General features: G+C 45.5%; 1 protein-coding gene across 1 annotated transcript in view; it reads left to right on the top strand.

The window, feature by feature from the left end:
- LOC137431824 (rho GTPase-activating protein 5) overlaps positions 1-21,028 on the top strand; it is a 65,589-nt gene that overhangs the window by 32,285 nt on the left and 12,276 nt on the right. Inside the window, exon 5 of the mRNA XM_078781065.1 lies at positions 15,318-15,423. Coding sequence (XP_078637191.1) covers positions 15,318-15,423 — 106 coding nt within the window. The remainder of the gene's footprint in view (positions 1-15,317; positions 15,424-21,028) is intronic.

The raw sequence follows: 21,028 nt of genomic DNA, 5'->3' as shown, positions 1-21,028 counted from the left end.
GGGGATGTCGGCCAGGCGGAGGCCCGTGTCCGCCGCCCGGAGGGCTTGCACCGTGGTGTCGGTGGTTTGGTCCGCCGCCATAAGCGCAAAGTCCACTCCCAGGTGGACCGCGTTCGCGCTGGCCCGGGAAAGACAGTCGGCCACGGCGTTGTTTTTGCCGGCGACGTGCCGGATGTCCGTGGTAAACTCCGACACGGCGGAGAGGTGGCGCTGTTGGCGGGCCGACCACGGCTCCGTGACCTTGGCCATGGCGTAAACCAACGGCTTGTGGTCGACGAACGCCGTGAAAGGTCGGCCCTCCAGGAGGTGGCGGAAATGGCGGACGGCCAGGTGTAGACCGAGGAGCTCCCTGTCAAACGTGCTGTATTTGAGCTCGTTCGGCCGGAGCTGCCGGCTGAAAAAAGCGAGTGGCTGCCAAACCCCGTTCACCCATTGCTCATGTACGGCGCCCACCGCGTAGTCGGAGGCATCCGTGGTGAGGGCGATGGGAGCGTTGAGCACCGGGTGAGCGAGCAGTGTTGCGTCGGCGAGGGCCCGCTTTGAGCTTTGGAAGGCTGCATCCATTGCTGCGGACCAGGCGATGTCGTGCTTGGCCGGCTTGCCCCGGAGGGCTTCGTAGAGGGGCCGCATGAGTTGAGCAGCGCGGGGCACGAAGTGGTGATAAAAATTCACCATTCCCAGGAATTCCTGCAGGGCCTTTATGGTGCGGGGACGCGGGAACGTGGTGATGGCCTCGACCTTGGTTGGCAGCGGCACGGCCCCGTTCTTGGTGATGTGGTGGCCCAAAAAATCAACGGCCGTCGTGCCGAAGTGGCATTTGGCCGGGTTGACGATGAGGCCGTGCTCGCTGAGGTGCCCGAACAGTGTTCGGAGGTGGAGGAGGTGCTCGGCCCGGGACGTGCTGGCGACGAGGATGTCGTCCAGGTAAACGAAAAGGAACGGCAGGTCACGCAGCACGCCGTCCATCAAGCGCTGGAACGCCTGAGCCGCGTTCTTGAGACCAAACGGCATCCGCAAGAATTCGAATAAGCCGAACGGCGTGATGACTGCCGTTTTAGGGACGTCGGCCGCCCTGACAGGTACCTGGTGATATCCCCGTATGAGATCAATTTTCGAAAAAATGACCCGTCCCGCCAGACGGGCGGAGAAGTCTTGGATATGCGGGATCGGGTACCTGTCGGGGGTGGTAGCGTCATTGAGACGGCGGTAGTCGCCACACGTGCGCCATCCACCCCCCGGCTTTGGCACGATGTGCAGTGGCGAGGCCCACGCGCTATCGGAGCGCCGCACGATGCCGAGGTGCTCCAACGCGTCGAATTCGGCCTTCGCCACGGCGAGCTTGGCTGGGTCGAGGCGGCGGGCCCTGGCGTAGACCGGCGGGCCCGTGGTTGGTATGTGGTGCTCAATCCCATGCCGTACTGCGACGGCCGAAAACGTCGGCCGCGTGAGGGCCAGGAACTCCGTGAGCAGGCGAGCAAACTCGTTCGCCGCCGGGACGGCGCATGCCAGCTCGGTCGGCGCGGAGCTGCTCAATGTGCATACCAGGGAGCTGAAGGTTTCGGCGTTGATTAAACGACGCCGTTGGACGTCCACCAGCAGTCCGTGTGCGCAGAGGAAGTCGGCGCCTAGCAGAGCCATGGGCACGTTTGCGGTTACAAACGTCCAAGCAAAGCGTTGGCCGCCGAAGCAGAGGGTGACGTTGCGCGGGCCGAAGGTGCGGATGGTCGATCCGTTGGCCGCAACCAAGGAGGGGCCGCAAACCGCGGATTGCCTGTCCTGGTCAGAGGCGGGTATGACGCTCAGTTGGGCGCCGGTGTCGCACAGGAAGCGCCGTCCGGACGCTTTATCCGTGATGAACAGTAAGTTGCCCGTGTGGCCGGTGCTCATGGCTGGTAATGAACGCCGGCCCGGCCGTTTCCCGGCCTGCCGAAGGTGCACGGGGGTCGGCACGTCCGGGCCTTCTGTCCGAACCTGGCATGATAGTAACACCACGCTTGGTCAGGTGGAGGCCCCGGTCGTCGTGCTGGAGGTGGTCGGCTCGGTGTAGCGGCCGCCAATTGCGTCGGCAGTTCGGTCGTCGACCGTGCCGGGCGCTCGGGCGCCATGGGTGTTGCGTCGGACGGCGGTGGGTCCCATGTCGCCGCTGCGATGCGCTGATCTGCGGCGGAGATCTTGTCGGCTTCTCTGGCAAGGGCCCGGGGATCTGTGATCGTCGTGCTTGCCAGGGCGAGGCGTACCGGGTTAGGCAGCTGACGGAGGAACAGCTCCCGGAACAGGAATGCCGGAGAGTGCTCGCCGAGCAGTGAAAGCATGTAGTCCATTCGCTCGGAAGGGCGCGTGTCGCCGAGCTCGGGCAGGTCGAGCAGGCGCCGTGCGCGTTCCGCCGATGGGAGGACGAAAGCGTCAAGGAGAAGCTTCTTAATCGCGCCGTATTTGTCAGCGGCTGGCGGGCTCTCGAGGAGGCTCAGGGCGCGGGCCGCGGTGGCCGAACCGAGCGCTGCTACCACATGGTGGAAGCGGGTGTCGTCGGCCGTGATGCCTCGCAGGGCGAACAGGGAATCCGCCTGTGCGAACCAAACCGCCGCGTGAGCCTCCCAGAAGGTAGGCAGTTTAAGGGCGACTGCCGTGTCCATGTCGGTAGGTCACCAATGAAGGAGCTGGGGCTCCCACGTCGATCGGAAGAATGGACGCGACAAAAAGCTGGAATTCATCCGAGTTGCTTTATTCAAACCAAACACTCAGGCACTCTCAAAAGCCCGTTTATCGGGCAGCAATATATATACATATTATCCAGGAGCGTTTGCCCAGGAAAGGCGAGAGGGGGCGTGGCCCAGCGTCCTGGCTGCGGCCTGGCAAGTTGAGGGCGAGCCTGCCCGGGCGTCCTGGACGAGCCCGGCATGGTGATCGCTCCGCGTCCTTGATAGGTGCAAGGCGATTGTGAAAACCCAGCGGTAGCCGCTACACAATCTCTTCTGAGGTTAAAAAAAACAACAACAGTTTTAAAGCATTATACGTATCAAACGATACATTTTATGAAACGGGGAAACCTAATACACACTTTGGTGGTTTTAAAATGACAGAATGTCTTTATTAGAAAGAAAAAAAAGAACATTGAAGACGACGCTGCTAAAAAAATACACCGCTCTAACACATAACCACGAGTTTAAACTACATTTACAACAAATATGAAAACTATTTTCATATCACAATGTTAAATATAGAATATATAGAAGATAATGCTCGAAAAAAATTAGCCCTATCTTCCAATGGTAATTAAATCCTTCAAAAAATTCCTGGATCGGGAATAATATCCTGAGCTTCACCAAAAACTAATCAATTCTTCCTTATCCCAAGGGCAATCATCCCACCAACTTTCATCGAAATCCGTTCAGAATTTTTCCAGATATCTTGTTCACAAACACACGAACACACACACACACACACACACACACACACACACACACACACACACACACACACACACACACACACACACGGACACGAATGAATGCATTACTCCCTGGCCGGAGTAACTAAAAAGCATCTGAAAATGCATTGCGCATCCGCATCTGCTTTGTATTCAGATGTCTTCTTCTGTATGCGAAACATGACGTAAGCAGCTAAAAAAAAATACAAAACTAGAACGGCACTCAGTAGAGAGCATACCTCAGCCTGGTTGGCCATATCATTCAATGGTGGTGAAGAATCACTTTAAAAATTATACTAGCTTGATCCGGATCTTCACTAAAATGGAATTGATTCTTCCTTGTCACACACACAGCCTGTCCAACAAGTTTCGTCCAAATCCATCCATAACTTTTTGAGATATCCTGCTATGTATCGTTTTTGGCCCTATCTCCCAATGGTGAAGAATCACTTGAAAGATTAAATAATACTCAAATCCGAATCTATACTCAGATCTTCACCAAAATCGAATTGAATCATCCTTGTCAGACACCCAACCCCTCCGCCAAGTTTAGTCCAAATCCGTCCACAACTTTTTGAGATATTTTGTTCACAAATGGACAAACAAATGGACAAAGAAACAGACAGACAGACAGACAGGCAGTGGTGAAAACATAACCTGCACCCACCTTTGGTGGCAGAGGTAATGAAAATTGTCGATTTCATGCAGCCCTGACCTTTAAATAAAAAAAACAAAAAAACAACAGCAAACAATTGGCCACTAGCTTTTCATTGGTTAACCAATAACCCAATATGCAAAGTGACCCAATATGCAAAGTGACCCAATATGCAAAGTCTTAAAATTTCAGGACAATTGGATGAAAATTGATGATTTTGTGTGACCCTGAACTTTGACCTTTCGACCAAATTGTGTGTTTTCTCCATATTCTCATAATAAAACTATGTTGAAAATTTGATGACAAAGCTCGAATGCTAAGTAAAAATTTCAGGTTAATTGAATGAAAATTGATGATTTTAGATGATGCTGACCTTTGACCTTTTGACATTTTTACAACATTATTACTTTGTCTTCTCCATATTCTCATCATAAAAGTTTGTTGAAAATTTGATGACAAAAGTTCTAATGGTGAAAATATTATGGCATAGACAGACACACATAAGTGATTGCAAAACCCATTTCCCACTGTGTGGGGGATGGGATAACAATAGCCATAACATCCATCCACATACTCCTTCAAGATTTAAGATTTTGCACTGCTCTCTTCCCCCATTTGCCAATCACCATTCCGGGTTCTGCACACGTATACAGTGCCCCTATAAGTATTGGAACAGTGAAGTGAAATTTGTTATTATTGCTATACTTACTATAATTCACCAAATGTCCGTCCGTCCGTTCGAAGGTACCGGAAAAACGGCTCAACCGATCGCAACGATATTTTGGGTGGGTTTACCTGGGACCCCTGGGAGTAAAATAGGCTGTATTGTTTTTCAAATTTTTCCAAATTTTCCAATTTAACAGTTTTTCCAAACACGATGGAATAATATTTACCGATATGAACAGTGATGTGGCTTTTGTTGAATTTCTACAAATACTGTTTATTCTACGTACCAGAAGAGAGTAGATCGACTCCGGATCGCAGAGGAAAAATATTAGAAATTGAAGGCTTTTTTATTTTAAACGATTCATATAAACATCCGTTGAATCATATCACACGCAAATCATCAAAATCTAAACAGTACATGGCGCCCATACAGTACAGTATCCATAGGGCGGATACCGTTGCTAGCCCCGCCCATAGGGCGGATACCGTTGCTAGTCTTCTGATATAAACGTGCGGCTCCGAAGTAACACGGCAGCGTGTGCAAAGCGACTGAGAAACGGGTGTTGCTGATATAAACGTGCGGCTCCGAAGTAACACGGCAGCGTGTGCAAAGCGACTGAGAAACAGGTGTTGCGGCCGCTTTCGTCTTACAGATTCGGTGCGCACTCTTCACACATGAGTGTGCGACTGAGAAAGACGTGCAGCGGCCGCTTCCGTTTTGCAGAATTCAATCTTTTTTGAAAATGGGCGCCATGTACTGTTTAGATTTTGATGATTTGCGTGTGATATGATTCAACGGATGTTTATATGAATCGTTTAAAATAAAAAAGCCTTCAATTTCTAATATTTTTCCTTTTCATTTGGGCTTCCCAATTGAAGCCCCGCCCATAGGGCGGATACCGTTGCTAGTCTTACTATAATTCACCAAATGTCCGTCCGTCTGTCTGTCTATCCGTCCGTTCCCAGGTACCGCAAAAGCGTCTGAACCGATTGCAACAAAATTTTGGGTGGGTAATCCTGGGACCCCCAGGAGTAAAATAGGCTATATTGTTTTTTCCAATTTTGCCAAATTTTCCCAATTTTCCAATATTCCAGTTTTTCCAAACACGATGGAATAATATTTACCGATATGAACAGTGATGTGGCTTTTATTGAAATTCTAAAAATACTGTTTAGATTTTGATGATTTGCATGTGATATGATTTAAATGCATGTTTATATAAATCGTTTAAAATTAAAAAAAACCTTGAACTTCTGATATTTTGCCTTTTCATTTCGGCCTCCCTATTGAAGCCCCGCCCGTAGGGCGGGTACCGTTGCTGGTACAGTAAATTACTCAAGAAATTTGGATTTGAGATCAAAAGATGAATATGAGGCAAGAGTACAGGTCAGATTTTATTTATTGGTATTGTTACATATTTATGTCAATGTATGTGAATTACCATTCAGGTCTTTGCTTATCCGTGTGTAGTATATTAAGTTGTGGTGTAGTTGTTGTGGTTGGAGGGTCAGGAGCCCTTCGGAACCAGTGGCCGGAAACGGAAGTGGCCGGAAACGGAAGAAGAAAAGACACGAGGAGAAAAAGGACGGGGGTTTCTTCTTCCTCGCCCCGCGACGACAGAAGGTGGAATCGACCTTGCGCTGCGCGGAAAACAGAGGCGTTCCGAAACCCGTTTGGCGCGAGGAGTTACCTGGCCGCGTAATTACCTTTGGACACGTGAAGTCCCCGTGAGTTCGTGCACGGAACCAAGCGGTCGCACGTTGGGCCGCGCGCGCGTTACAAACCGCGCTCGGTTTTGCCCCGTCTACAAGGACGCGTACGGGTCGCACTTTGGAGCCTCGCACGCGTTACAAACCGCGCTCGGTTTTGCCCCGTCTACAAGGACGCGTACGGGTCGCACTTCGGGGCCTCGCGCGCGTTGGAAGCCGCGCTGGGTTTTGCCCCGTTGCTTGGCAAGGAGGTGCGCTGCAACAGCTGTCCCCGGTACGAGACGGCACGTTTGGAGCACGTCCGCCCGGGGTTCGTTCAACCGCCCGTGTGCGGAGACGAGAGACATTGGGGGAGACATTGACCACGGAGGGAGTCAGGAGTGGGGCTCACGTGAGGAATCTATAAGATGGCCATCTTAGAGTTTGTGTAGATGAGTGTACATCTTTGTAATATTGATTGTGCATTGTTGATGGTTGTTGATTGCTCAGTGAATATATTATTGATTATTCCGGATCCTTGGTGTGGGGTTTCTTCTTGACCGGAATTCATATTGATTGCGTTACGAAAGCGTATAAACCATATATCTTTCTGGCGGGGTCCCTCCCACGGTCCGGGGGTCACCAAGACCAGGTAGTTACCGGGAGGACCACGTAACAGAATTGGGGGCTCGTCCAAATTACGATTTGCGGTTTCGCAATTGGGTCTACGTCCGGGATTTAAAATTGTATAAAATAATAAAATAATAATATTTTTTATTAATTAAAATTTATTAATTAATTATTAATTGGTAAATTTTTTTTTTGAGAAATTGGGGTAAAGTCTTGGGTGAAGGTTAACAGGTGTTAACGATAGGCACCATGGCGTTTGTGGCACAGAACTTTGGGGTAACACCGAGTGAGGCACAGTTCCGAGCGTTGCTAAAGTCGGACCTCTTGAAATTGGCCAAACATTTTAACTTGGAGGTCCAAACTAATTTGAGGAAGGCAGAGTTGCAGGCCACGGTGATACAATCTATGGTGGGATTAGGAAAATGGGACGAGTTAGCCTGGGAGTGGCTACCCGAAGAACCAGAAGACGTTGAGCTCCGGAAACTGGAGTTGCAGTTACGGAGCCAGGAACGGATTAAAGAAGAAGAAAGGAAAGCAGAAAAGGAAAGAGCAGAAGAAGAAAGGAAAGCAGAAGAGAGGAGGGAAGAGAAACAAGCAGAGGAAAGGAGAGTGGAACGAGAACTCCAGGAAAGGTTAGAAGACAAAAAAGCAGAGGAAAGGAGAGTGGAACGAGAACTCCAGGAAAGGTTGGAAGAGAAAACAGCACAAGAAAGAACCGAGGAAAGGAGAGTGGAAAGAGAACTCCAGGAAAGAAGAGAAAAGGAACAAGCAGAGGAAAGGAGAGCTGCAAGGGACCTCGAAGCAGAGGAGAGAAAAGCGGAAAGGGAATTAAAGGAACGTGACATGGAGCTTCAGCAAGAAATCAAATTCAAGGAGCTGGAGTTAATGAGAGAACGGGGAGAGGCACCACCCTTGCTGACGGGGTCGACACCTAACCAGAAAACCTGGGATGTGGGCAGACATGTGAGGCTGGTTCCACCGTTCAGTGAAAAAGAAGTCGCGAAATTTTTTCCACACTTTGAGAAAGTGGCTCGACAATTAAATTGGCCGGAGGAGGCCTGGACCATACTCGTGCAAAGTGTGCTGGTGGGGAAAGCTCAGGAAATTTATTCGGCGCTACCAATCGACCAATGTGCAGATTATGAGGTACTGAAGAAGCACATCCTCAAGGCCTATGAGTTGGTTCCGGAAGCTTACAGGCAAAAATTCAGGAATGCCAGGAAGAGGGAGAGTGAGACCCATGTGGAGTTTGCCAGAGTGAAAGAAAACATGTTTGATCGGTGGTGTGAGTCAAAAGGAGTCGGGAAAGACTTCGAGAAATTGCGGGACTTGATCCTGGTGGAGGAATTCCAGCAGTGTGTCCACGAGGACATCAAAGTGTACCTGCAGGAAAAGAAGGTACCAAAGTTGTGGGACGCAGCCACCATGGCAGATGATTATGCCTTAACCCACCGAATAGGGGTCCACGAACCTAACTCCTCGCCTAGATCTCCGCAGGGGAGGTGGGGAACAGCAGGTGCGGAGAACGACCATACATGGCGGCGGCCTCGAGATGATTATGGGGACAACTATGATACCCCACCGGTTCGAAATCGGAGGGATGAGGGCCCAAGACAAACTTATAGTTCGGGGGGCCCGAGGCAGACCACGAGTTTTTCCTCCGGGCCTACTTGCGCTTTTTGCAAGAAACCTGGACACTTGATGTCCAGTTGTTACCGCATGAAAAGCGAAGACCCAGAGCGGAGTCCGACTACTACGACTCCAAACGCAATGGCCATTGTGAGAAATCGCCATCAAAAGGGTTACCAACCCTTCATTTCAGAGGGGTTTGTGTCACGGGATGGAGCCTCGACTAACCGGAAACCGGTTAGGATATTGAGGGACACAGGGGCACATCAATCTTTAATGCTTGAAGGCATTTTGCCATGGTCCGAGGAGACGGCAACGGGGGATAGTGTTCGTTTACAGGGGATCGGGGGCGGTGTTAGTGCTCCCCTTCATGTCATCCATTTGGAGTCCGATTTGGTGTCAGGACCGGTCACCGTCGGTTTACAAGCCACGCTTCCTGTAGAGGGTGTATCTGTGGTTATTGGGAATGATTTGGCCGGGGGTCAAGTTTATGGTAACCTGAGGGTTGGTAAAGAGCCCAGCAGGGAAAATAACGCCACACCAGCTCGGGATGGCGACAAAAGTGCCAAGTTATTTGTAGGGGGACTGAACTTCAAAACAGAGGAAGAAGTTCTGACCTCTGTCTTCAACAGATATGGGCCGCTGGTGGAAGTGCGGTTGGTAAGAGACTGGGAAACGCAACAGTCAAGAGGGTTCGGCTTTGTCACGTTTGCCAACACAAAAGACGCCAGAGAGGCAGAGAAGAATTGGAATGGCAAGGATTTGGAGGGTCGGACCATAACAGTAGGGAAGGCATTTCGTAGGCGTCGAGAGGTCTACAGGAGAGGACAACTGGGCGGTAGTTTTGGTGGTGGCCGAGAAGGAGACCGCTATTCATGGGACTACAGGGACCAGTGGTCCCACCCTAATTATTAGGGAAGTTCTGAGAAGTTGAAGCACTGAAGGCGGCGGAGCCGCCGAGCCAAGATTCCTACACGAATTAACCGTGAACGCCGTTCCTAAAGGCGTCCAGGTAGTGAACTTTCATGCACGGACTAACCGTGAACTCCACGTTCCTCAAGGCGCCCATGTAGAGAACTTTCCTGCACGGACTAACCGTGAACTCCGCGTTCCTAAAGGCATCCATGTAGTGAATACTCGGCTTGGCCTCCCGGAAAAAGTGCTATCGAGTTGCTTAACTTTGGATCTTTGATCAACCCTTAACCTTCATTCCCAAGATACGGACGGTCAAAGTCAGAGGGTCATGAGAGGGAGTTTGATTTGGCAGGGACAATGTCGTTGTTGGTACTTAGTCCAGAGGGAGTAATCTGGAGGGGTTGTGGTGAAATTTTGGTTGCTTTATTTTTAAGTGATAATTGGGCCCGGGGGGAACTGATAATGTGGGGGGGGGGGGGGTTGAGTTATCTGGTTTGTTTCTCCCAATTTGGCCGGCAAAGAAAGTTTTCGCTGGGTTCAAACTTTCTTTCTTGAAGGGGGGGAGTGTTACATATTTATGTGAATGTATGTGAATTACCATTCAGGTCTTTGCTTATCCGTGTGTAGTATATTAAGTTGTGGTGTAGTTGTTGTGGTTGGAGGGTCAGGAGCCCTTCGGAACCAGTGGCCGGAAACGGAAGTGGCCGGAAACGGAAGAAGAAAAGACACGAGGAGAAAAAGGACGGGGGTTTCTTCTTCCTCGCCCCGCGACGACAGAAGGTGGAATCGACCTTGCGCTGCGCGGAAAACAGAGGCGTTCCGAAACCCGTTTGGCGCGAGGAGTTACCTGGCCGCGTAATTACCTTTGGACACGTGAAGTCCCCGTGAGTTCGTGCACGGAACCAAGCGGTCGCACGTTGGGCCGCGCGCGCGTTACAAACCGCGCTCGGTTTTTCCCCGTCTACAAGGACGCGTACGGGTCGCACTTTGGAGCCTCGCACGCGTTACAAACCGCGCTCGGTTTTGCCCCGTCTACAAGGACGCGTACGGGTCGAACTTTGGAGCCTCGCACGCGTTACAAACCGCGCTCGGTTTTGCCCCGTCTACAAGGACGCGTACGGGTCGCACTTCGGGGCCTCGCGCGCGTTGGAAGCCGCGCTGGGTTTTGCCCCGTTGCTTGGCAAGGAGGTGCGCTGCAACAGCTGTCCCCGGTACGAGACGGCACGTTTGGAGCACGTCCGCCCGGGGTTCGTTCAACCGCCCGTGTGCGGAGACGAGAGACATTGGGGGAGACATTGACCACGGAGGGAGTCAGGAGTGGGGCTCACGTGAGGAATCTATAAGATGGCCATCTTAGAGTTTGTGTAGATGAGTGTACATCTTTGTAATATTGATTGTGCATTGTTGATGGTTGTTGATTGCTCAGTGAATATATTATTGATTATTCCGGATCCTTGGTGTGGGGTTTCTTCTTGACCGGAATTCATATTGATTGCGTTACGAAAGCGTATAAACCATATATCTTTCTGGCGGGGTCCCTCCCACGGTCCGGGGGTCACCAAGACCAGGTAGTTACCGGGAGGACCACGTAACAGTATTTATGTGTATATGTTTTACCATTGTATAACACTTTGTATGTTTACTCAGCCCTTTTATGGTAAGCATAAGTATTGTAAAGGATTAACTTAAAGTAAAAACAAAACCAAAAAAAAAACACCTTTAGAGGCCATTTTCCCCCGCAAAGCGGGGGTTGGCCTTTTTCGGGCACCGTGGTTGTTGTTGTTTTTGTTGGTCCCCTTTTTGAAGCAATGTTTTACGGCCGGATGCCCTTCCTGCCGCCAACCCTTTTTGTCGCCTTTTACGACAAACAGGGAATGACCAGTGAACTGGTACTCAATTTGCCGACCTCGGAAGGATGACAGGCTGAGTCAACCCCCCTGGCGTTGATTCAGCGATCAACCGGGATTCGAACCCAGGATCCTAGGATCCTAAGCTGGCACCCTAGCCGCTAGCCCAACACCAGGCCTAACTTAAAGTAAATTAAAGTAGTATAATAGTTAGTATTTGATTGCATATTCCTTGCATGCAATAACTGCATCGAGCCTGTGACCCATCGACATCGCCAAACTCTTGGTATCTTCATTTGAGATGCTTTGCCAAGTTTTTCCTGCAGCCACTTTCAGTTGTTGTTTGTTTTGGGGGGTTCCTGACTTTAATCTCCTCTTCAGCAAGTGAAATCCATGCTCTATTGGATTTAAATCAGGAGATTGACTTGGCCAGTCTAAAAACTTCCAATTTTCCCCCCTGATAAACTCCTTGGTTGCGTTGACATTGTGTTTTAGGTCATTGTCCTGCTGCATGATGAAGCGCCGCCCAATGAATTTGAGGCATTTTCTTGTACATAGGCAGACAAAATGTTTCGGTATACTTTCAAATTCATTCTGCTGCTGCCATCATTATTTACATCATCAATTACATGATATTCATAGAATACATACCCCATGTAGTCAACTTGGTGCAAGCCAACTCTTCTGTTTTTGAAGGGTTTTTTTCTTTGATCCAATATGGCTGCCAGACCATGTGAGTGATGACGTCATAAATTTATATTATCTAATATAATTGTTGCACACATCACGCTCAAGAAATTTCAAACTGATCAGACTAAGCATTGTCCCTGTCGAATTATGATGTCATAATTAAGGTACCAATGATATCATCATTACCAACACTTATTTACATGTTACTTATTTACACAGTTACATGTGGAGTTCTTTACAATGAGCCATGTTTCAATTTTTTGCATTGAGTGTTTTTGGAGATATACAGGTGCAACGTTTTTCCAAGATTGCATCTGTGCCACATGACCTATGATGTCATAATTAAGAATAAAAAAATTATACAGGCGGATGCACTCCTATGGTAAAATTTCATGTCAATCAGACCAACAGTTGCCGAGAAAATGAATTTAAAAAATGCAGACGCACGCCACACGTATGTACGTAACCGAATGCCTAACCCTGATTTTTGCTTCGCACGCACAGGGTAACAAAGATAAGTGAGCCAGTTCCAGAGGCTGCCATGCAATTAAAGGTTTGCATCCTGCAGTGTAGCTTTTGTAATTCTGCTGTCGATGTCTTCTGCAAATGGTAGATTGTGATACTTTCACCCATGCACTCTGGACGTTGTTGGTGATGTCACTGATAGTTGTTTCATGTTTTTTCTTCACACCTGTGACTGCAGTTGTTTTCCTTCGCTAACTTGGCCATTGTCTATTGCTAAGTACACTAGTTGTTTATGTCTTTTTCAAGATATTCCAAATTGTTGCATTTGCAATCCGCAATTTTTGTGCTACGGTTATAATTAAATTATTCTATTCTTTCAACTTCCAAATTGCTTGTTTTTCTTTCATAGACAGTTCTCTGGTATTCATGTTGGTTTATGTACACTGACTCCAAAGGCAGACTCCCAGGGCAAAAGCAAAGGCTAAAACCAAGACGAGACATTCACAGCTCTTTCATGTGTGGACAGTGTAGAAATATCACAAACCTGTTCTTCAACAACAGTCATTGCAACTAGATTGCAACAACATTGCAACAACATTGCTTCTACCTGAGCAAGTAGAAACACCTATCAGTCATCTGTTCCAATGTATGCATCTGTTCTAATACATGCTTACCTAAAATTTGGGTGGGGTGTGGGGGGGAGGGAGAGGGGGCGGAGGAGATGGGGGTGATGAGGGGATGGGGCAGACTGAATATAAAAAGTGCTATTGTTCTACAATGGTAAGACATACAGTATATGTATATAGAAATACCAATAAATAAAAGCTGATCTTCTGTACTCTTGCCTCATATTCATTTTTTGATCTCAAATCCAAATTTCTTGAAGTATATAGCAGTAATAACAAATTTGACTTCACTGTTCCGATACTTATGGAGGGCACTGTATATCCAGTGACTCGGAGGCTCATGCAGACCCTGCTTTAAAATGTTATCCTAAGAGCTCCTTACAAATGAACAAGTGGAACTAATTTCACTGCAATCACTCATATCGATGCTCATTTGTAGTTTTCACATTGCACTTATTGCTTGGCTATCAAGGCATTAATACAAATGCTGTACTATTATGATAACATAAACTGCTCTGGAAGCCTTACGTTTTCCAAAACAAGAACTTGATTCTCATTGAAATTCTTCCAGTAATAATGAAGCCTTTCATTCCCAGCCATGTAAATGCGAAGAGTATTAAACGTTGGCAAGTCATATACAAAGAATAGAAGAAAAAAGGGGCAATTATTTCTGCAATTATTTCCCCGAATGACGCAGGTAAAAACTATCTGGACGATAAAATCTACTGGTACAATGGTGCAATAATTTGGCAGGTTATTTTTAAGTGTGACTCTACATCAGTTTAATATTTCTCTTTATTATGTTATTTTCACTCAATTTCAATAGATTAGTAGATTCACATTTACGAGGAGAAGTGAAATCAGCAATACTGTCTTTAAGTTGTTTGTACATATGAGTTCGTGTTTATATGTAGCGATACAATGAATTGATAATAAAAACACAGGATGTTGACCAAGGTATGCTAACCGCCATGGGGAATGAGGCGGAACTGACATTTCGGGCATTATCCCTTCTTCAGAGAAAAAGAGGAAGATTGGATAGGACTGGATAACTCTGACTCACTCCCATCCTACAATCAACCTTCCTCCATATACCACCTGCCTGTTTTGCTCCGATGAAGGATTAATGCCTGAAATGTCAGCTTCTCTTTGCTTCCAACAGCAGCAATGTTCTCTTGGTTCTACCTATCCCCGACGTAGATAAACACTAGCCTTTACTACCAAGGCTATTTTAGCTGCGACGAGCAGCTCTATGAGAGGACCGCGCGTTGTTGTTCTTGTTGTTGGGGTGCCTTTTTGAATAGCGCATGCGCATACACTCTCACGTGCGTTGGTATGAGGTAAGAACATCGTGGACTAAAATCGCGATTTGTTTGAAGAAACCAGAATAAATTTAGCAACAAAGACAACAGCATATTAGCGCATATTGCAACGGATATCCTCATGATTCTACACGTCGCAGCTGGTGACCACACTGTGGTCATTTTTCTCTTGTTCCATTATGCTCAATAAAAAAACCTAACACCATGATAAAATACACAAGTAAATGCAAAACAAGTGAACAAAGTAATTATCAGCTCAAGAAAAAAAAAAAAAAAAAAAACTTTATCAACAGCACAAAGATGGATTTGTTTAAGAAGCTTCTGTTGTTTCCTGCCACCAAAACCTATGCAAAAGCACACTTGGTGGTTTTCGCCTCATTCATGTCAAGGGTTGAATAATTGACCCACATTGTGCGACACTGCAACAGATGGCAAAGGAAATGCAATGTTAATCGATTTTTCTGTTGTAATAAATCGCATCTATTATGCAGAGAAAGCCAAGTACCTATTTTGGCTACATGTATTTATTTTAATATAACTCCATGTTGTTGCAGCATAAACTCCATTGTAACATGAGGTTAGCTGTGGTAGGTTACACGTAGTGGGTTGAATTCGAAATTATAGCATTTATATGGTGATAGCGAAATGATAGCGGTGCCACTATGATGGTTTATATATTAAATAATTTCAATATCCCAAATTTTTTGTTTTTCTTTGTTTTCTCATCAACCTTTTGCATCGAATGTGTTGCTGCAGCTCTGCTAGACGAGCAGACCCTGTTGGACGCTCTCCGGAATGTGCTACGTTGCCTGCCTCCTGCCAACCTTGCAGTTTTCACATACATAATCAAACATCTGCACCGGTGTGTACCTGTTCCTTGTGGTGTTGTTCCTGTGATTAGCGTACCTTCATGTAATATATCTTGAAGTGCATTGTCTGGTGAATATTGTAGCTCTTGTTCGCTTGTTACATCAGGATTGGCTTATGAAATCAGGTGATCAAATGGCATTGAGATAATGTCTCAGCCACCTGCCATGTCTGATCAGCATTGATCGACTATGGATATTTACATAAGAATTTTGGTATTCTTGGATGACATTTAGGTTGGAGACTATCTCTTTATTATGTTAACAAAACGGTGAAAATTTTCCTGCCTTTTCACAGGATTCCTTATTTTTATCTTTTCTTTTTTTGACTTTCATTCCTGGGTCTCTCCAAACTTTTTCTTCGCCTTTCATTCCTCTTGTGCAATGTTCTTCTCTCCTTCCTGCCAATTCCTTTTTCAATTCCTTACTCGAAGAGGCTTAGTCGATGCTTAGTCGCATCGAGATGCTTAGTCGATGCTTGGATGCTTAGTCGGCTGATGGCCTCAGCGTTATTCACCAGCAATTAAGTAGTTTTCTTGCATAGAGATGTTTACCAGAAACTAACATTAGAAATGTTTGTTTATCAGAAACAAAAGTTGTATTGCAGAGAAATTCTGGTTTTAAAGGGGAGGAAGAAGCAATTGCTAACTATAAGTTACCAAATTATATCCAAGCTGTCTTCTTTTCCAATAATGAAAGAACAATTTTTACATTGCAAATGGTCTGTATACATCTGCTTTATCTCTTCTGTTATCTTCCTGTTTTTCTCTCTTCTTTTCTCATGATTCGACCTTTTTAATAACATAACTGCCAAATATAATTTGTCAAACCAGTTTATAGTTTTGCATGCAGACCTCATTTGTTTGTTTTAATTTTATTGGCAATGCATGATTGAGATATATAATAGAGGATGGCAAAGCTTATAATTAGTACAAAAAGGGGGTTTGATTGGGCAGTAAAAGGCAACCTCCCTCTGCCCCCCTCAAATCCTTGAAGTAATGATCCTACACCAGTGAAACTTGGTAGTTAGCTCTTTTTAGTTTGGTTTCCAATCAGTGACACTTTTTCCCAATTGTGGGTGTTTCCAGAAGCCATAATGGGTAGAGCTCCTGTTTTGTTTTTGACGAGTCTTAGGGTGTGAGGGAGGGGAGCTTTGAGAACTAAAACTTTGATAAATGTTCTTTCATATGCAGAAACCCACATCGTTGTGTCCCATTTTATTATTATTTTTATTATGGTTTTTTACGAATTTGTAACAGTACTTTACGGTTTGAATTTGGAACAGTACCACAAAGCACTGTTCCAAATTCCAACCATAATAAATAAAAACTAGAATGACACTCTTCGACGTCACGACGTCGACCGATATGCCTCCACCCACATTATTACATCATCATAATACTTGTACCAAGTTTGATTTAATTCCATTCAACTGTTCTCAAGTTATCACATTTTTACCTGACATATGACCTCTGATCTTTGACCTCTTGACCCCAAAATTGAATAAGTTCATATTTACATCATATATACTTATATGATGCGGTGTTGGTGGTGTTGGCTTAGCGGTTAGGGTGCCGGCTTGGGATCCTAGGATCCTGGGTTCCAATCCCGGTCGATCGCTAAATTGGCAAATTGAGTACCAGCTCGCTGGGATGAATGATCCCGGTGTGTACCCCGGTTTAGAATAGGTACACCGTATCCCTGCACATTGTAAGAGGCGACCAAGGGTTGGCGTCAGGAAGGGCATCCGGCCATAAAAACATTGCTTCAAAAACAGGGAACCATGATTGTCATGTGGCCCGCAAGGCTAACCCCCGCTCTAGTGGGGAGAATGGCCTTAAAACGATCATTCATACTTATTCCAAGTTTGTTCAAAATCCCATCACTAGTTCACAAGTTGGTGCGGCAACATAATTTTTACTTAACATGACCTCTGACCATTGACCCCGTGACCCCAAAATCAAATCAGTTCATCTTTACCTCATACATACCTCCACCAAGTTTGACTAAAATCCCTTCAGCTGTTCTTAGGTTATCACGGTAACGAAATAATTGTAACTTAACATAACCTCTGATCTTTGACCTCTTGACCCCAAAATCGAATCGGTTTATCTTTGCATCATAATATATAATGACACCAAGTTTGGTGAGAATCCCATGACTGGTTCACAAGTTATTGTGGTAACAGGATTTTTAATTAACATGACCTATGGCCTTTGACCTTGTGACCCCACAAGCTAACCTCCTTATACATAACTGAACCAAGTTTGACTGAGATCTCTTCAGCCGTTCTGAAGTTATTGTGGTAACAAAAACCTATCACGGACAGACGGACAACCGGACGGACAACCCAAAAACATAATGCCTCCGGCGGCTTCACCGGTGAAGGCATAATAATGAAATGGGTAATCCTGAAGCATTGTTGAACCTGCTCAGCTGATTTGGTCTCCTATAAATCAGGCAACACACTGTACTTTTTCTTGTGGGGATGGCATTTTGCAGTAAATGTGATGTCACAGGAGATACCTGGAAACGAAAAAGTCAATAAAACTTTGACAAAATGCAGCTCTTTCACATGCAGCAAAGTACATCGTTGTATGGCATCTCATGTTTTCTTACGGTTTGAATTTGGAATGGTAATTTGTGGACACCCTGTATTTGAATCAGTTGGTACAAGATGCTTATCATTAAGTGAAAAATATCAATCTTGGGAGTGAAAGGGTTCATTGAGCTTCACCATGATTTTTCCTCTTTCTATGTTTCGTACAATGATGACCCATCAGAATTGCCATCTTTCTATGTTGATGTAAAATTGTTATTGCAAGAAGCTCTTTCAATTGTGAAGCTTTTTATGCCTCCGTTGAAGAAGTCGCCGGAGGCATTATGTTTTCGGGTTGTCTGTCCGGCTGTCCTTCCGTGCGTTTGTGACAGGTTTTCATTACCACAATAACTTTGGAATAGCTGAAGGGATTAAATCAAACTTAGATAAGTATGTAGTATGATGTAAGGATGAACTGATTAGATTTAGGGGACACGAGGTCAAAGTTCAAACCTCTGAGATCCCTTTTGATAAAAAATTCTGTTACCGAGCTAAGTTGTGAACCAGTGATGGATTTTGAGCAAATTTGGTTCAGTATTTATTATGATGCAAAGATAAACTGATTCAATTTTGACATCAAGATGTCAAAGGTCAGACTCTGTACTAGGTTTTTGTTACCGTGATAACTTAAGAACAGCTGAAGGGAAATAAGTCATACTTGGTACAAATAGGTATATGATGTTAAAATAAAAGAATAGATAATGAGGTTAGGAGGTCAAAGGTCGGAGGTCCCGTTTGATAAAAATTCCGATACTGCAATAACTTGTGAACCAGTGATGGGATTTTGACCGAACTTGGTATAAGTATGTATTATGACGAAGAGCTGAATTGATTAGATTAATTTGGCATCAAAGGTCAAAGATGAGAAGTGATGTCAAATAGAAATGTAATACTTGAGAACAGCTGAAGGGATTTCAATCAAACTTGGTACAAGTATGTATAGTGATGTAATAATGTGAGCGGAGGCATATCAGTCGACGTCGTAACGTCGAATAGTGCCCTCTACTTTTTACATTGATCGAAGAGTCATAGTGTGAAGCTGGTCCATAAATCACCTGCAGGGCAAAGATGCCTTCGTAAAGTATTCACACCCCTTGACTTTTTCACATTTTGTTGTGTTACAGCCTGAATTTAGAATGTATTAAATTGAGAGTTTTTGTCACTGATTTACACATACTACCCCATAATGTCAAAGTGGAGGTTTTTTTTAGTAGAAAATTTTACAAAATAATTAAAAATGAAAAGCTGAAATGTCTCAAGTCAATAAGTATTCAAACCCTTTGCTATGACACTACGAATTGAGTTCAGGTGCATCCAATTTCCTTTGATCATCCTTGAGACATCTCTACAACTTGAATGGAGTATATCTGTTGCCAAATCAATTGATTGGACATGGTTTAGAAAGAAACACACCTTTCTATATAAGGTCCCACAGTTGACAGTGCAGGACAGAGAAGAAACTGTACCAAGAAGTCCAAGGAGCTGTCCGCAGAACTCCGAGAGACAATTGTGAGGAGGCATATATCTGGGGAAGAGAATAAAACAATTTCTAGAGTGTTGAAAGTTCCCAAGAGCACAGTGAGCTCCATCATTAGGAAATGGAAATAACATGGAACTACCCAGACTCTTCCTAGAGCTGGCCATCCAACCAAACTGAGCCACCGGTCAAGGACTTTGGTCAGGGTGGTGACCAAGAACCCAATGACAACTCTGACAGAACTACAGAGTTCTTTGGCTGAGATGGGAGAACCTGCTGAAGGACAACAGTCTCTGCAGCACTTTACAAATGTAGGCTTTATGGGAGAGTGGCCAGACAGAAGCCACTCCTGAGAAAAAGGTACATGGCAGCATGCCTGGAGTTTGCAAAAAGCACGTGAAAGACTCTGGGAGCATGAGGCAAAATATTCTGTGGTCTTATGAGACTAAAAATAAGCTCTTTGGCCTGAATACAAAGCGCTACTTCTGGCGGAAACTGAGCACAGCTCATCACCCATCTAATACCATCCCTACCATGAAGCATGGTGGTGACAGCATCATGCTATGGGGATGCTTTTCAGCTGAAGGGAATGGGAGATTTGTAAGGACAGAGGGAACAATTAATGGAGCCAAATACAAGCAAATTATTGAAGAGAACCTGCTTCAGAATGCAAAAGACCTCAGACTGCAGTGAAGATTTACGTTCCACCAGGACAATGACCCAAGCATACAGCCAAAGCCACACTGGAATGGCTTCAGAACAAGAACGTGAAAGTCCTTGAGTAGCCCAGCCAAAGCCAGACTTGAATCCCATTGAGAATCTGTGGAAAGACTTGAAGATTGCTTTTCACCGACGCTCCCCATCCAACTTGACAGAACTTGAGCAAATCTGCAAAGAACAATGTGAGAAACTCCCCAAATCCAGATGTGCAAAGCTGATACAGACATACCTAAGAATACTCGAAGCTGTAATCGTTGCCAAAGGTGGTTCTACGAAGTATTGACTCAGGGGGTTGAATACTTATGTGAATGAGATATTTCCGTATTTCATTTTTAATTACTTTGCAAAAGTTTGTAAAAAAAAAAAAAATCACTTTGACATTATAATGTATTATGTGTAGATTAGTGACAAAAATATCAATGTAAACCATTTTATTAAATTCTGGCTGTAACACAACAAAATGTGAAAAAATCAAGGGGTGTAACTAATTTTTAAAGGCACTATTTGAAGACAACGGTGTACTTTAATGTGAATTACAAGGATATTGGTCGACAATGGACAAACACATCTAGTGTTTCGTTATTGACCGTATGAAGAAACATTACCCACCTTCTGGTGAGGTCAGCTGCAGTAGTTTTTTTTCTTGCCCAAGTTATTCACGAATCAGCTGTCCATGGCTGACGTTATACTGAAGGTGGCACAGGAATGTTGAATTTATTGACTTGTGGTTTGGTATTCATCGTTTCTGCATTGTCTGTTTGCTTTTGAGCACTTAAAGGTGCAACACGTAGTTGAGGGAAAATGT

Source organism: Myxine glutinosa, chromosome 1 (assembly GCF_964187855.1).
Source record: "Myxine glutinosa chromosome 1, kmMyxGlut1.1, whole genome shotgun sequence".
NCBI lineage: Eukaryota > Metazoa > Chordata > Myxini > Myxiniformes > Myxinidae > Myxine > Myxine glutinosa.
Note: the sequence above shows the minus strand (reverse complement) of the source record. Positions and strands in the feature narration are given on the sequence as shown.